Source organism: Quercus suber, unplaced genomic scaffold (genome assembly GCF_002906115.3).
Source record: "Quercus suber isolate HL8 unplaced genomic scaffold, Cork oak 2.0 scaffold_393, whole genome shotgun sequence".
Taxonomy (NCBI): Eukaryota; Viridiplantae; Streptophyta; class Magnoliopsida; order Fagales; family Fagaceae; genus Quercus; species Quercus suber.
Genome location: NW_027069845.1, coordinates 207066 through 223834, shown reverse-complemented (window position 1 = coordinate 223834; position 16769 = coordinate 207066). Strand labels below are relative to the sequence as shown.

The 16769-nt window shown below is 35.5% G+C and overlaps 2 protein-coding genes and 1 pseudogene across 2 annotated transcripts; 1 reads left to right on the top strand and 2 right to left on the bottom strand.

Annotated features, from left to right (window-relative positions):
• Window positions 1-142: 142 nt before the first annotated feature.
• LOC136062220 (MDIS1-interacting receptor like kinase 2-like) lies at window positions 143-2784 on the bottom strand (annotated as a pseudogene).
• Window positions 2785-6726: 3942 nt separating this feature from the next.
• LOC136062232 (plant intracellular Ras-group-related LRR protein 6-like) lies at window positions 6727-7749 on the bottom strand (the record flags this gene model as incomplete). Its single annotated transcript, XM_065761051.1, has 5 exons — window positions 6727-6970; window positions 7100-7160; window positions 7285-7362; window positions 7455-7524; window positions 7648-7749. Coding segments are annotated over 5 exons (540 nt in total), but the record flags the coding sequence as incomplete, so codon positions are not given.
• A 2676-nt stretch (window positions 7750-10425) lies between these two features.
• On the top strand, window positions 10426-16515 carry LOC136062219 (uncharacterized). Its single transcript, XM_065761030.1, has 7 exons — window positions 10426-10522; window positions 10949-11009; window positions 11093-11160; window positions 11280-11350; window positions 15342-15501; window positions 15921-16035; window positions 16200-16515. Exons 1-7 carry the CDS (start codon window positions 10426-10428, stop codon window positions 16513-16515), a joined length of 888 nt encoding a protein of 295 aa, XP_065617102.1.
• The last annotated feature ends 254 nt before the right edge of the window (window positions 16516-16769 follow it).

The window sequence follows — 16769 nt, the reverse complement described above, 5'->3', positions numbered from 1 at the left end:
TTACATCCGAAAAGCAAGCACTTCCTGATTGAGTTTCACTCTCTCTAGTTGTATGGGTTTCTTGGTTCCTCAATTGCCATATTGAAACTGCAGGTAAAGTACTCACTATTAGCTTCTTGTGAGAAAGAAATTCTTGGGACACTCATTTCATTGTTGGCCTATACATTGGTTTAGTGTGTACGCATGCAAATGCAATTGTAGCAACAAGGAAAACATATCGTGCAAATTGTCGATTTGGAGGTGGGAGACATTAGTCTAATATTTCATTTAGCATCAGATTTTGAGTTGATGATGATGGTGATGATAATGATAATGAAGTCAAGAGTTCTCCTAGATGTCTTTCCATCAGTATTTCTAGTGCCACCACTCCAAAACTATAAACATCACATTTTTCGGTTACCTCCAAAGTATATGCCAATTCTACATATATAAGAAAAGAAAAGAAAAAAAAAAAAAGCACAATAATATTAACAAAATGCGATGCCTTTCAATTTTCTTCAATTTTTTTTTTTAACATGTATTTTTATATGCTTTTTTATGCAAATGTTAGTTCAAGTGTGAAAGAAATTGTTTGCCATCACATGGTTCGGTTCGTATAATAAACAACAAAGTGAGCTAAGTAGCATGATTATCTAGAAAGCCTTGCATGGTTGACTGTTTTAAATAATAAATGAAAGTGTAAGGTAGAATATGAAAAGAATAATTCACTTGGAGCAACATAACCATAAGTCCCAGCAATTAAAGTTTGATTAGAGGAATTAGGATCAAGAAGTTTAGCCATGCCAAAATCAGAGATAGAAGCCTCCAACTCAAAGTTCAATAGTATATTGTTGCTAGTTATATCTCGATGAACAATTACTGGGACACATTCATGATGCATGTAAGACATGTCATGTGCTATACTTTTGATGACCTTCATCCTTTTTATCCAATCCAATTCCACTGCATCAACATTATTGCTTAGGACAGAAAACAAGCTTCCCCTTTCCATATACTCAGAGACCAAAAACATACAGCGTTTATGCAAACAATAGCCGTGTAGTTTAACAATATTTCGATGTCGAATTTCTGTTAACATTTTGACTTCGTTTTTGAAACTCTTGTCAAAACTCGGTTCCTTAGTCTCTAAGTGATGAAATTTCTTTAAGGCAACTATTTTACCACTAGGCAATTGTGTTTTGTAAATTCTACCATAACTGTCTATTCTAATACAATATCTAATGTCAAAGTCCCCTGTTGCTTTAATGATGTCTTCATATGCAATTTTTCCATCATAATTCCATATCAAGAATATGTCCCCATTTTTTGTTTCCCCTGACTCAGATTCAATTTTCCTAACCCCACATCGAGAGATGAAAAAATACCCAAGAAGTGAAAGCACAAGAAAAAAACTCAATGGAACAAGAATTTTTATTTTGTCGTCAATTGATGTATTCTTGTTTGGGGAAGATGAAAGACAAGGAGGGAAACTTTTGATGTCACCACATAAATGCTTGTTGCCGATAAGTGTGTCAGAACTATAATTTTTGAAAACATCCGAAATTTGACCCTCCAAAGAATTGTATGACAAGTTAACTTTTGTTTTTTTGAGAAAAGGAGGAATTTTTCCTGTAAGGTTATTGTAGCTGAGGCCAATCCAATCAATTGAACAAAGGTCACCAATTTGAGAGGGAATGGTTTGAGTTAAGTAGTTATGGCTTAAAAACAAAGTGTACAAAGAATGACAATTAGCTATTTTTAATGGGGATGGAACCACTAATTTGATTCCAATCAAGGATCAACTTGCTCAATTGATTCGAATAACATATAGTTGAAGGTATTTTACCCGTAATGCTATTATTACTGAGGTACACGTAATTTAAACTCTTCATATTGCCTATTTCTGGTGGAATGGAACTGTTGATTTGGTTTGAATTAAGATCCAATTCTGTCAAACTAGTCAAATGACCTAGAGAGGAAGGTATCGGACCAATGAGCTTGTTATCTTTGAGGGACTAGAGCCCCAAATTCTTCATGTTGCCTATTTCTAGTGGAATGGAACTATTGATTTGGTTTGAATTGAGACACAATTTTCTCAAACTAGTTAAATGACCCAAAGACGAAGGTATTGGTCCAGTGAGCTTGTTATGTTCCAGTTTCAACACTAACAAATTCTTTAGCATTCCTATTTCTGACACTATAGAACGATTGATTTCATTAGAAGACAAATCCAGAAGAGAAAGATTAGTTAAAAGGCCAAGAGCTGAAGGGATTAGTCCAACAAATGTGTTATTTCTCAGATCTAATTCAAAGAGATCCTTTAAATTCCCTAGTTCTTTGGGGATGGTACCAGTGATGAGATTACTAGAAATGTAAAACTCCACTAAGTGAGTAAGATTGGCAAATGAAAGTGGCTAGTTTCCTGTAAGTTTATTCCAAGCCAAATCGAGATACATGAGTTTTGAAAGATTACCTATCTCTTGTGGGATGCTCCCTTGAAGTCCAGTATTATAAAGATAAAGCCTGAGTAAATTTGGGAAGGATGAGAAGTTGAATTTTCTAAACTTATCTCCCAGATAGAACCCAGTTGATGTTCAACTCTGTAACGCTTCGGCCATCATTGCATTCAATTCCACGCCACTCACAACGATGAATTGAGGTATCGTTGGAATAGCTACTCCACCACTTACTCTCCTGCAGAACCTTTGCTTCAAAATCCAGCGCAGTAACCATATTTGTAGCATGCATGAAGATACAAAGTGCCCATGCTACTACGAGAATGGAAATGAAGATAGAGGGAGCCATGTTAAAGTTGATTGATGAATACAAGGGAAAATGGTTGATTGATATATTCATGACTCAAGACACCTTTATAAGTGAGATATGGATATAGATGAAGACTACAGTCACTTTTTCTTTTTCTTTTTTTGACTTCGAAAAAAATACCTACATATTTCTCACGAAATTTCCTCGAATTATCTTGGAAATTTTGCTGAATAGTCCACATGATGCCATTGAACGGTTGAACCTAACCCGTGGAATTCGTCAAAAAGCCAAAGGCCAAAGACTGACTTGACTATATATAAAAGCCACTGAATTATTAATCAAAAGACCAATATAGTCATCACGAAAAGCCGTTATTGAGTTTATAGTTTGAGTTATAAAGATTTTTTTTGTTTGTATAAGTTGCAAAATAAATTTAAAGGTGAGGACTTTAAGATCATAATAGAAGTCTCTGAAATGGTTTCAAGACTTTGTATGACTTGGAGTAGTGGTGGTGTTTTGCTCTTTTCTTTGAGGATGCAATGATGCTGAACAATTACTGTAGATTTTGTAGGGAACCGGTACTCAACATTAATGAGTTCATTTTTTTGATCGTTAGATGCTTGAATCTAATGATGTAACTTGAACCCATTTTTGTGTGTGGAATTAATTAATTTTATTCACATCAGTCCAATTACCATATGGGCACGTTTGGTATAATATAATGATGATTACCATGTAATAGGAATTAATATTACAAGTATTATAAAAAGCTGCAATGGAAGTAACTATTTTTATAAGCTAAAATGCAAAATCTATCTTCTATGTTTCACTAAAAATTCATTTTAGTCTTCTAACTGTGCGTTTATTCATTTTAGTCCTTTAAGTTTCAAGTTTATTTAATTAAGGCTTCTTCATTTACTTCCGTTAAAATTTATTAAAAACAATTATGGAAAATGTTTTTCAATCATTAATTGGATTTTTTTAATTTAAAAAATTTGAAGAAAATATTTAAAAATTTGAACAATTAACCTTAAAATTTAACAAGAGTTAATGGAGAGACCTTAATTGAATAAACATAAAACTTAATTAAAGGACTAAAATGAACGGAAAAAAAAAAAAAACAAAGTTAAAAGTTTTTTTTGTTTGTATAAGTTGCAAAATAAATTTAAAGGTGAGGACTTTAAGATCATAATAGAAGTCTCTGAAATGGTTTCAAGACTTTGTATGACTTGGAGTAGTGGTGGTGTTTTGCTCTTTTCTTTGAGGATGCAATGATGCTGAACAATTACTGTAGATTTTGTAGGGAACCGGTACTCAACATTAATGAGTTCATTTTTTTGATCGTTAGATGCTTGAATCTAATGATGTAACTTGAACCCATTTTTGTGTGTGGAATTAATTAATTTTATTCACATCAGTCCAATTACCATATGGGCACGTTTGGTATAATATAATGATGATTACCATGTAATAGGAATTAATATTACAAGTATTATAAAAAGCTGCAATGGAAGTAACTATTTTTATAAGCTAAAATGCAAAATCTATCTTCTATGTTTCACTAAAAATTCATTTTAGTCTTCTAACTGTGCGTTTATTCATTTTAGTCCTTTAAGTTTCAAGTTTATTTAATTAAGGCTTCTTCATTTACTTCCGTTAAAATTTATTAAAAACAATTATGGAAAATGTTTTTCAATCATTAATTGGATTTTTTTAATTTAAAAAATTTGAAGAAAATATTTAAAAATTTGAACAATTAACCGTAAAATTTAACAAGAGTTGATGGAGGGACCTTAATTGAATAAACATAAAACTTAATTAAAGGACTAAAATGAACGGGAAAAAAAAAAAAAAGTTAAAAGAGTGAAATGAATTCTTGATGAAACTGAAATATAGAGTGTGTGTTTTGCATTTTAGCCCTATTTTCATAATTAATCTAGTTAGTGACAACATATGAATAGAACTATAGACACCGCATTTTGTACCACTTACGACTTAGGCCCTTGTTCTCCAATGATGCTGGAATTCTAAGGCAAAATGTTGGTTTAGTGCCCAAGCAGAATCTAAATTGACTTGAGAAATGTTAAAATGGAAAATATAACTTTTTATGAGCAAATAAATTTAATTAAAGGACTAAAATGAACGAAATCAAAGTTAAAAGAATGAAATGAATTCTTGATGAAATTGAAATATAGAGTGTGTGTTTTGCATTTTTGCTCTATTTTTATTATTAATCTAGTTGGTGGCAACATATGAATAGTGTAAAGTTATTATTTACAAATATATGTTTTGTTGGCTTATATTCCGTGCCAAATTTGATTGTAATTATATTCAATCTATTGTACCCTGTATTTGTTGTGGGATTTCATTGTAAGGGTTGTGTGTTAAAGAGAGAGAGTGTGAAGACTGAAGCATTTGAAGACTGAAGATTTCTCGTGGGTATCTCGCGACTTAGCTTCCCGCGAAGTGATACATGTGCCCTGCACATGTTGGAATGCGAAGAGTCAGGCCAGGTGGAGACAGCTGTGTCTCACGGGTAAGGCCTTCCCGCGAGACACCCGCAAGGCATTTTGTTCTGCCAGCCTGTTAAGTTTGAATCACACTTTTTGTACCCACACTATTTATACCCACATTACCTACAATTGAGGAGAGAGTCTCTGAGAGAAAACCTTAGCAAGACATCTTAAGAGTTAGAGATTGTTATATCCACAATCCTCTACACATTTGTTTTGAGAATTTCCTCATCTCCTACCTCTCCATTTCCATACCATTGAGAGGTTGATAGCCCAAACACTTACCATACCCTTTCAGAGTGTGAAGTGACGTTTTGGTGCTATTGGGAAGCATTGGAAGAAGCCAAGGATGGCAAATGCAACATGGAGCTTGTTACGGGATCCGGAGAACTAAGACAAGACACGGTTCCGAGAAGCCTTGTTGGAGTAGGAGCTTGGAGGGCTTAGGTACATCGGGTAGATTAGGCTTGGAGGGTTTCTTGCTAACCCATGCATCCAACTGATTGTCTAGTGGATCGATTTCAGCTTGGAGGGCGGCGGAGAGGTTTTTCGTCGAGTTCTTTAGTTTCCTCTTCGATAACACGTCTCGGTGTTATCCATGTTTGCATCTCTCTTCCCTACTCTTGTTCATTTCATTTTTACTGCTGTGTTTCTTTAAATATGGATTAGAGTAGTAGTCTTGCTTATACGCTTGTGTTTACACTATTCCACACTTAATATTAAGTTAGTGTTTAATTAACCAAGCCGTAACTTTAATTTGGAGGTCTAAATTGCTCATGTGTTTTCGACACATTTTCGAGCTTTCAAATAGAATTGTAGACACTACATTTGGTACCCATTTTGACTCTGCACTACTAGAAATTGTCTCCACCAACTAATACTTAATTCTACATACAAGTCCACTCAAGCAACTAAATCAATAGAGTACATATAATATTAGAAAGGACTAAAGATTTTACATGGGAAATAATTATTACCAAATGAGCAACAGATTTCAAAGAGAAATAAGCATAAGGAATTACCGATATGAACAAAATACTAGTCAACTAGTGTTGCACGTGTAAGGATAGCAGAGAATATGTGGATCATCTTCCGTTTCATTGTCCAGTTGCTCATAATTTGTGAACCTTTATTTTCTTTGTTTTTGGGTTGCATTGGGTGATGTTGCACAAGGTGACAGATATTTTTACCTTGTTGGAGAAGGTTATATGGGAGGCATAGCAATAATGTTGTTTAGTCTGCGACTCCTCATTGTGCTGTGAGGATAATTTGGAGGGAACAGAATGATTGTATTCTTTGGGAAGCTCTTCCTATGGAGATTTTTCTTTTATTTTGTTAATAATAAAAAAAGAAATAAAGAAATTACTCTAGCCCATCTACCTTAACAAACTAATAGAAGGGAGATCTTCCAAATAATATCTCTATATTCTAAAGCTTGGAATGTCGACTATTCCCATCTAAAAATGTTACGATGTTCGTATAATTAAATGATTGTATTAGGATATACTACCTCATGTTGTTTTATAGTATTTATAGATATGTTAAACTTAAATATGTAAATTTCATGACATATTTTGTATTTTTTTTTAGTCTTCATGTGGAATAAAATTAATTTCACATACAAAAAAGTTACCTGATTTGAGTGAAGATCTAAATTCCCTAAACGTGAAAGCACCCCAATCTCCGTTGGTAATGAAGACAGTGAGTTATTCCTGAAATTTGATGCCACAAATGCCAAACAAATATCAAAGATGCAGATTTTTCACGTAGAAGAAAATCCATACACTCCAAATGCCACTAAAATTTTAATATTATCAATTAAGAATAAAGGAGAATAAGACCCCATATAGAACTCCACAAGAGAAGAGCATCCCATTATTGATGGTGGGATTGAAGAAATTTCTGCAGAAATCGTTACATAGAGAAATTTTTAGAAGACATGGAAGAAATGAGCTTAAATGAAACATAAAAATAAAAATAAAAATAAGGGATAAAAAAGAAGGTACGTCTTGCTTAATTTACTCACTGTTCTGATGAAGATCAAAACGAATGAGATGTGAAAGATTCCCAATGTTCTCTGGTATACTGCTCAATAAATTTTTTGCTGCAAAGATACAGTAACAAGCACCATTTCAACATATCCATAAATGTACGTGTATGACTTAACACTTGGATGGCAAAACAGAAGATAATTACATGCATTGAATTCAGTAAGCATTGTCCATGATGCAATCAAATTCTCTGAAAGCATAGTTAGCTTGTTTCCCTGGCAGAGATAGAAGATGAATTACACATATGTAGCCACAAATACATCAACAATAATTACTTTACAGTATATAAACAAGCAGACCGGTCATCTAATTCCTCAGATTATAAACCTGAGTAATACCTCCACATCTAGTTTTGTCAACTTTGAACAGTTTACTAGATCTTCTGGCAAGCCAACGATAACATTTTTTGATGCCTGAGAGAGAGTATCATAAGGCACATGTCATCAGAAAATACAAGCCAAAAAAAAAAAAAAGACTTTTATGTCAAGAAGGCTTAGAAGATCACAAAAATAGCAAAGCGCAACATTAGGTTTCATTGATGTTTCAAAGGCTGATTGGGAGGGACAACCAATCAACTAGTGGAATTAGAAATTTAGAATATCCCAATTTAAAGCAACTTTACTAGTCATACATAAGCAACAGTCTCAGTACCATGTTACAGAGTATGAAAGAGTTTTATTTTAAAATAAAAGGAAAGTAATGCAGATACAGTGCTAACAAAAACCCTACAAAAGATTTTAGCTAAAATCTCAGAGGTTGCCACCTATGAAGTTGTCAGGATCTGCTCTATATTTGTGATTCGTATAAAATAAAAATGTTCCAACAAGGTCAAAAGTAAATTCAACAGATGATATTAGAATGATTTTTAATAATTAAAAAAAAAAAAAATGCTATATCACAAATATTTAAACGATGGTTTTGTAGAATACCATGGTTTATAGTCGTTTTGCAATACCACGAGCTATTGCAGTTTTAGGGTTACCATGCTGGGCCCTAATATTATCCTATATAAGCCTATGTTGGGTCCATTGTAATTCAATTAGTCTATATAGCAAAGATGTAGCTTTTTAGAACTTGGATGTAGACTGTTAAGCTGAACCACATTAATTTTGCTTTTGCTCTATATATTTCTCTATTCTCTCTTAATATTAATCACAACAACAATTTAAACATGCTATCAAAGTCAGGCCTTTTGTTGGTTCCCCGAAGGTTGTAAACTCGTTCATATCTCTCACTATGAAATTTTCCTTTGTTGATGTCTTCCATTTCCTATAACGCTTCTCTTTGCTGATGTCCTTTGGCCAACAGTGCCACTCTCCTATAGTCGTTAGTTTCACCATCCTTCGGTCACCGATCATTGGGGGTTTCCTCTATTGCCTGTGTTTGTCTCTATTCCATCGTTTGGTCATTGTTTTTCTGCTAATGTTCTCTAGCTATGGTGCATTCATCCTTCAATCATAGTAGTAATCCTCTAGCCACTACTTTAGCTGTCCTCCAGCCACAACAACCATTTTCTGGCCTCCATTTGTTGCTGACCATCATCATTTGGTGTCACCTGTGGCTAATTTGTGTTTTCCATCCCATGTTCAGCCAGGTAGCATTTTCTCAATGGTCTCACATTCCAAAATCTAGTTTCCACCTCTGAGTTTAAGGACGAATAGGATGTACCATAAATATGTGGACCATGGTTTTGTAGAATACTATGGGCTACAACGTTTTGCAATACCACTAGCTACAGTGGTTATTACTAGACATAATATTTTAGAGGTCAAGTCTTGGTGTGATGGCAAGTGCCTTCCACCAAATGCAACAGGTCTGGGTTCAAGTCCGAAAGTCGGCCTGCAAAACATTGGGGATAAGGCTGCCTACCATGACTTCTCGCAGAGCCCACAAAAGTGGGAGTTTTGTGCATTGGATATGACCTCTTATACTAGGTATAATATTTTCCCATTTTTACTCCATATTGGGTCCATTGAAATACAATAATTATATAGAGCAAAGATGTAGCCGCTTAGGGCTTTCCATTGTGGATGTAAGTGATTAGGTTGAACCATGTTAAATTATGCTTTTGCCTACTATTTCTCTCTCTTCTCGCTCATTATCAAATATCAATTCCAACAATATTCTAAAAGTATTATATGAGTTGTAATAGATCTCTGAATTTGTATTCTAGCGATACATTTGAGTACGTACATGGAAGTAGGTCCATGCAAATTGTTGCCCGTGTTTGATTTATTTAATTATTTACTTTAAAGTAGTATGTTACATACACCTGGTAGATATTGAATCCATAACCTCATCCTCCACCTTAATCTTACAATGGGAGGAGGTGCTATATGAACTAGAGCTTATGGCCATTGTTCTTTGGTTTCTGAGAAGAGTAAGTAGTTATGCTTTAATATGTTAATTATTTATGTTGTTTTTCCTTTATGTTTTTGTCTACCAAATTTCCATGAATTCTAGTTCAGATCTCACTTTCTCCCCTTGTAAGAATAAGGTGGACTGGTGGAGTGTAATGCCACGGATTTAAAAAATTATTAGGTGCATGTCTAACTTACCCAAAAAAAAAATATATATATATTATTGTCTGCCAAATGTCTTCTTTCTTTTTTTTTTTTTTGGGTTGGGGTGGAAGGAGGGGCATTTTGAAATTCTCAGGCGTTGGATCTCTAAATTTACACTTGCCTGTTAATTGATCATGCAGTTGAAGGAATATCCAGTAGAGGCATGCAAATTGCATCTTTCGGTTCTGGATCTTTCAAATAATTCATTGACTGGATTGCCCCCAGAAATAGGTAAGGTTCGCAAGTTGTAGTTACGTAGATATAAAGTCTAGCTCTGGCATATTTTCTTAGGATTCTTAACTTCCTGAATAGCTTATGAGGCTTTGAAGAGATCTTTTCACTTCGAAACTATTTCAAACAAGATGAAGATATTACAATTTTACTCCAATTGGTCCAAACTGGAAAATCTTTTAGGCCAAGATAAACCCTTTGGTTTAACTTCTGGCTATTCTAATGTTTCTTTTTTTTTTTTTTGGGTTGGGGTGGAAGGAGGGGCATTTTGAAATTCTCAGGCGTTGGATCTCTAAATTTACACTTGCCTGTTAATTGATCATGCAGTTGAAGGAATATCCAGTAGAGGCATGCAAATTGCATCTTTCGGTTCTGGATCTTTCAAATAATTCATTGACTGGATTGCCCCCAGAAATAGGTAAGGTTCGCAAGTTGTAGTTACGTAGATATAAAGTCTAGCTCTGGCATATTTTCTTAGGATTCTTAACTTCCTGAATAGCTTATGAGGCTTTGAAGAGATCTTTTCACTTCGAAACTATTTCAAACAAGATGAAGATATTACAATTTTACTCCAATTGGTCCAAACTGGAAAATCTTTTAGGCCAAGATAAACCCTTTGGTTTAACTTCTGGCTATTCTAATGCTGGATCTTGGACTTTTCTTTTTTCCCTTTATTCTTCTTTTTAAGTCACTCAACTGAGCTCAACAAAGCCTTACCCCCTATCTTTCAGAAAGTTCTTTTTTAATGTTAGTTATGAACTTAAGCACTGTAAACAACTCAAAGATTGGGAATTAATATGATCAGTATATAATGGAGAATCTTTTTTTTTTTTTTTTTTTCTAGGAAATATGACTACCCTGCGAAAACTTTTGCTTACTGGAAATCCTTTGCGAACTCTTCGAAGGTGTGAGTCATTATATTGGCCTTTAGGTGTCATATGTGTCTTATAATTAGAGGATTATCCAACTGAAACCTTTTCTCCTCCAGTTCATTGGTTTCTGGACCAACAGCTGCTTTACTGAAGTATCTTCGAAGTCGACTTTCTGAGGGTGAAGGTATGTTGGTTCTTGCTAAGCATGCTTCTGTGCGATGGTCTTTAACATACCAAGCCCTTTTTTCTGTCCTTTATGAGTTATCTTCTGTTGTGAGTAATTAGATTCAAAATGTTATGTAGACTCTGAAATTACTACACCAACAAAAGAAGATGTAATTACCAGGGCAGCTCGATTGTCTATCGCTTCAAAGGTATCACTTGTTATAGCCTGTAATTTTTTTTTTTCCTTTTTAAAGACAATATTCTTTTTTGAGAGTAAACTGTCTACAATTTCACGTGTTATTGATGTAATTTAGTTGCTTGGGTCTTACCTGGAAAACTACTATTTTACTGGTACCATATAATCTGATTATAGCCAATAGTCATTTTCGTCTAACTGCTTTTTCTGTGGAGCTTGCTATATATCTTTCTGCTGGTGGAGGCCAAGTAGATTTTGTGGTGATGAATAGAACCCACAAGAATTGAATATATTGCTAGAATGATCCTTGTGAAGTGGGGAACATCTAATACTGGGATAGCCTCCCAACCCCAAAAGGAACTCTTTATAAAATTTATACAAGGCCCTTACATATAATGTGAAAATACGGTCATTAGTTAAATATTTAAATTCCATTTTGTAAAAGCAAGTTTAGGAGAAAGCAAGTAGAATTTTCTGAATACTATCCATAGCACTATAAGTTTCAAACAATTGTTTTTTGATTGTTAAGTAGCAAATGACAAAATTTCCACTTATCCCAAAAGTTTAACTATTAAGAAATGATGAACTTAAATCATTCAACCATTATTCTAACACCCCCTCATGTGTGGGCCTGGACTCCCCCTAAGTAAAGCCAAACACATGAGATTTTTAACTTATTAAATGGGAGGTAAAGGAGATAGGTTTAAACTTAAGACCACCTGTTCTGGTACTATGATATATTAACATTTTTCCCAAAATCGTAAGCTATTAAAAAATAGTGAATTTAATCATTATTCTAACAATCACTAGGATGGGTGACTTCTTGGAAAGTCAGTCTTTGTGTTGCACTCCTTTACTTTCATTTACTTATATATATAAACCATTATTCTAACTACATGCAATACGTACCCATTGGGTTTTTGACTCATGACCTCACCCTCCACTCATACATGTGAGAGAAGGAATTGCTGCTTGAGACTTGGCTCATTGGCATTGATTTCAAACCCTATGCCAATCTATACAGAATAAATCAATTTTTGTGGGACTGGTACATACAGTACTACTTTTTTTTTTTGGGGGGTGGGGGGGGTGGGGGGCAGGAAAAATTACTTAACATTGGCTTGATTATAATGTCACTTAAAGTTGCTCTTAAGATAAATCTTCCAAGCTGGAGTACCCTCCTTTTTGAGCCTAGTATATATGGGTTCCTAAACAAAAGTAAGGAGTTTAAGGAGTTTAGTCTCTTCCATTAATTAAGATTGGAAGGCTGGTACAAACTCTAAAGGTAGTTTGAAATCCATTGGGTTGGGCTCAGATCAGTATCCATGAATTTAAAAATCCTATCTTGGAATGTGAGGGGTTTAAACAATTTTCATAAGAGGGTTATGGTGAAAATTTTGCTTAAGGAATGGAAGGGTGATGTTATTTGTTTACAGGAAAACAAATTGGACAGTACTAACTCTACCGTTGTGAAAAGTTTATGGGGCAGCCCATTAGTAGATTGGGCAGTTTTGGATGCAATTCACACTGCTGGGGGTATTTGGTTGGCATGGTATAGGAGGTTGTTTGAGAAAGTTGATTAATTTGTTGGTAGATTTTCCGTTTCTGTTTTGTTGAAGGGAGTGGTAGACGGTTTTGAAAGGGTGTGTTCGGGGCTGTACGGTCCATCTGATGACAGTGCTAGGAATGATATGTGGGTGGAGCTTGATTCTATGAGATTGCAGTGGATTTCGGCTTGGTGTTTGATTGGTGATTTTAACATCATCATATATCCGGTAGAGAAGCATGGTTGTAACTCTTTTAGGTCAGCCATGTTTAAATTCTCTGACTTTATTGAGAAACACAATTTGGTTGATCTGCTTTTGGAGGGAGGTGATTACACCTGGTTTGGTGATTCTAATAATCCTTCCATGTCCAGAATTGATAGGGCTCTAATTTCAGCTGACTGGGAGGATCATTTTTTGGATGTGACACAGAAGTCTCTTCCTCGGGTGGTGTCGGATCATTGTCCTATTTTAGTGGAGGCAGGAGATATGTTGAGGGTGACGAGTGCTTATAAATTTGAAAATATGTGGCTGAAAGTGGAGGGTTTTGCGGATCAAGTTCAGCAGTGGTGGAGGGTTTTATCACTTTGTGGGACCTCCAAGTTATGTTTTAGCTTGTAAATTGAAGGCTTTGAAAGGTGATTTGAAGCATTGGAATAAGCACGTGTTTGGGGATGTGGCTTTTAGGAAAAAATGTCTTTTGACTGAGTTGTTAGAGCTTGATATGAGAGAAGAGCTGCAAGTTTTGTCTCTAGAAAATAGATCTAGAAGAACTATGATCAAAGCTGATATCGAGCATTTAGCTTCTTTGGAGGAAATTTCTTGGAGGCAAAAATCCAAGGCCTTGTTCAAAAAAGAGGGGGATAATAATACTCGGTTTTTCCATAGGTTGGCTAACTCACACAGGTGAACCAATCAAATTAGGGGGAATGGAGGTTGAGGGTGTGCTTTATGAGGATGACAGGGAGGTTCAAGCTCAAGTAGTGTGGAATTTTATAAGAATCTATATCAAGAGCCTGAATCTTGGAGACCTACTATTGATGGCTTGGAGTTTGCTTGCTTGGATGAATCTTAGAGACTATCTTTAGAGAGGGAGTTTGATAAGGAGGAGATTCTTGCAGTTTTAAAGGAGGCTGAAGGTGATAAGGCACTTGGGCCAAATGGTTTTACTATGGATTTTTTCCAAAGGTGTTGGAGTGTGGTAGAAGAAGATGTTATGGCTTTTTTTTGTGGATTTTCAGAGAACTTGCATCTTTGAAAAATCCCTTAATGCCACTTTCTTATCTCTGATTCCTAAGAAGATCAGTGCTATTAACATTAGGGACTTTTGTCCTATTAGCCTTGTGGGTAGTTTGTATAAGCTGCTATCAAAAGTGTTGGAAATTGATGGTCTGATGGCCTTGTTGGATATGTTGTTTGGACTTAAAACCTCTATACTGAAGGCTTTATATGATTGGATGGTTGCCAATTCTTGTTTTACATTTTCTAATCTGTTAGAATTTTTTGATCTTTTTACATTCTCTTGACTTGTTGGGGGAATCTCTTGTATACTTCCTGTGTACATGGGTTGTGCCCTTTTGCACTATTAATGAGATATGAATACTTATATATAATTTTTTTATTTAAAAAAAGATAAAATTATCTCAAAGGTTACGAAATCCTTGACAAGTGGAAGAAGTATTCTATATGTTTTTTTCTTTTTTCTTTTTTGGACCAGAAGTATTCTATATGTTTTAGTATAAGAACAAAGGTGACTGCAAGGGTTGCACCAATTATTTTGTCATCAAAGTTATGTATTTTTTGTTGTTGATCTTTTTGATAGATTTTAATGAATTGCCATAAAACATCATGCCTATAAAAGGTGTGGAGCATAAATGAGAGGTTTTGGATGGTTTCAAGATTTGACTAAACAACTGAATGCTGTTATGAGAAGTTAGAGGTAAGCTCAGATAGATGATAAGAGGAGTGTTAGCTATGTGTGCAATATGGTTTTGATCATTTAAAAGATCTACTGGACCTGAGGTGAAGTTAGCGGATTCATGGCAGCTTCAAAGGACATGAACCTATTAGAGCTGGATGGCTGTTGGATTGAATAATTGATACTTTTCCTTTTTTGTTTTGTTAATCCTGCTATTCATGGTATTTGAAAGTTTAATTTGCTGGATGATATTGTTTGATACAAACTTTCTGGTATAGAATATTGGAAATTTGGTTCTTTGGCTGTGGCTTTGGTACTAAAGGGTGTGGTGGGATTTAAATTGGTCTTAGGTTCAAATTTTTTATTTTTGATATCAACTGTAGGGTTTCCTGTGCTGCCTTTGATTCTGGTCGTCATGTTGTGCTGTGCATACTTATCCCTCCATAGTGATCTTAGTTAGCATGGAGCTTCTGATTTGCCTTTCATTTAATCTTTCTGTCTTTAAATAGGAAATTTCACCTTTATTAATGTGGAAATTTCAGGAACTTTCTTTGGAAGGGCTTAGTTTGAGTGCTGTTCCATCAGAAGTATGGGAATCGGGTGAGGTCATAAAAGTTGATCTTTCTAGGAATGCCATTCAAGAGCTTCCATTTGAGCTTTCCTCATGTATTTCACTCCAGGTAAATTTCTTAGTTGATACTGGTTTGTACAGATTTTTTTTTTTTTTTTGGGGTGGGGGGGGGGGGGGATAATGATAAAGTGAAATGCTATTTGTGCTGGCAAGTCTAAGTGACTGCTAACCTCCTTAAATGATGGACGCATCTGTCTACATCTTTTGATTAAATCCCGAAGCCAATAAACTCTAGATTAAAATGTCAGCTCCTCTACTTATAAAGAACAAGGTGGAGGGTTATGTCTTAGTTCAAGACCTACCAGGTGCTTATGTAACTTACCAATAAAAAAGAATTCAAGAAATGTTTTTGGTTCCAGAGTATCAGAATCTGAGTCAGTTTTCTTCCTTCTGCTTATTTAATTTGCTGTATGTCACTACACTATGCTCTAGGAGGCCCGGCTACCTCAGATTAGCCAGATATTTTGTTCTTTTCATATTTTCCAATCAGATATGGGGGGCTATTGCAGTTTCATCATTGAATCCAAGCCTTTTCAATTAGTTATAGAGGAAGGGGGACGTTATTTCTTGCTACAGATTTTCGAGCATGGCAAATACTCTATGAGGTCAGTTTTCATGGGGAAAAATGCAGCACAATGGCTGATGAAGAATATTGAGCACATTGTCGTTGGGGTTAATTCCAAACAGTTTTTTACATTTAGGGACGGTGATATTGCTTATACTCTCCAAAGGAATGCCAACTCTTTTGGGCAGTTCTTAACTTTGATAGGCTTGTGATGGGTCGGATGGAGGCTGGGATCAGCTCTGATAGAATTGCGGTGGCTCCGATAGAGGGTAATAGTAGTTTCTCTGATGGTTTCAACTTCGCCGGTCTTGCGGTGACTCAGTTGGAGGCTGGGATCAGCTCTGATGGTAGTGCGGTGGCTCTGACAGAGGTTGTTTGCTTCTCGGATGGTTTCAACTCCGACGGGCTCGCGGTGCCTCAGATGGTGGCTGGGAATAGTTTTGTTTGCTTTGGGGTGGCTTCAATGGAGGTTAGATGTAATTCCTCTAATGGGTTTAGCTCCAAAGGCCACACACAGTGACTCAGATGGTGTTGGATAGTGCTGGGGTCAGCTCCGATGACTCCGTAGTGGCTCTGGGTAAGGCCGACAGGGTAGATATGCCACTTTCTATGGGTTTTTTCTTGGCAGTAGCCCATAAGAGAATGATGGATGCTGGGTTGGTGGATTTTGGTGTAAATGGTGTGGATAAAGCTGGAAGTGGGAGTAAAGTGCATTTGATTCAGGGGGTGGATGACAAGTGCACCAGGCAGATAGATGTTGTTGAGATTGAATCA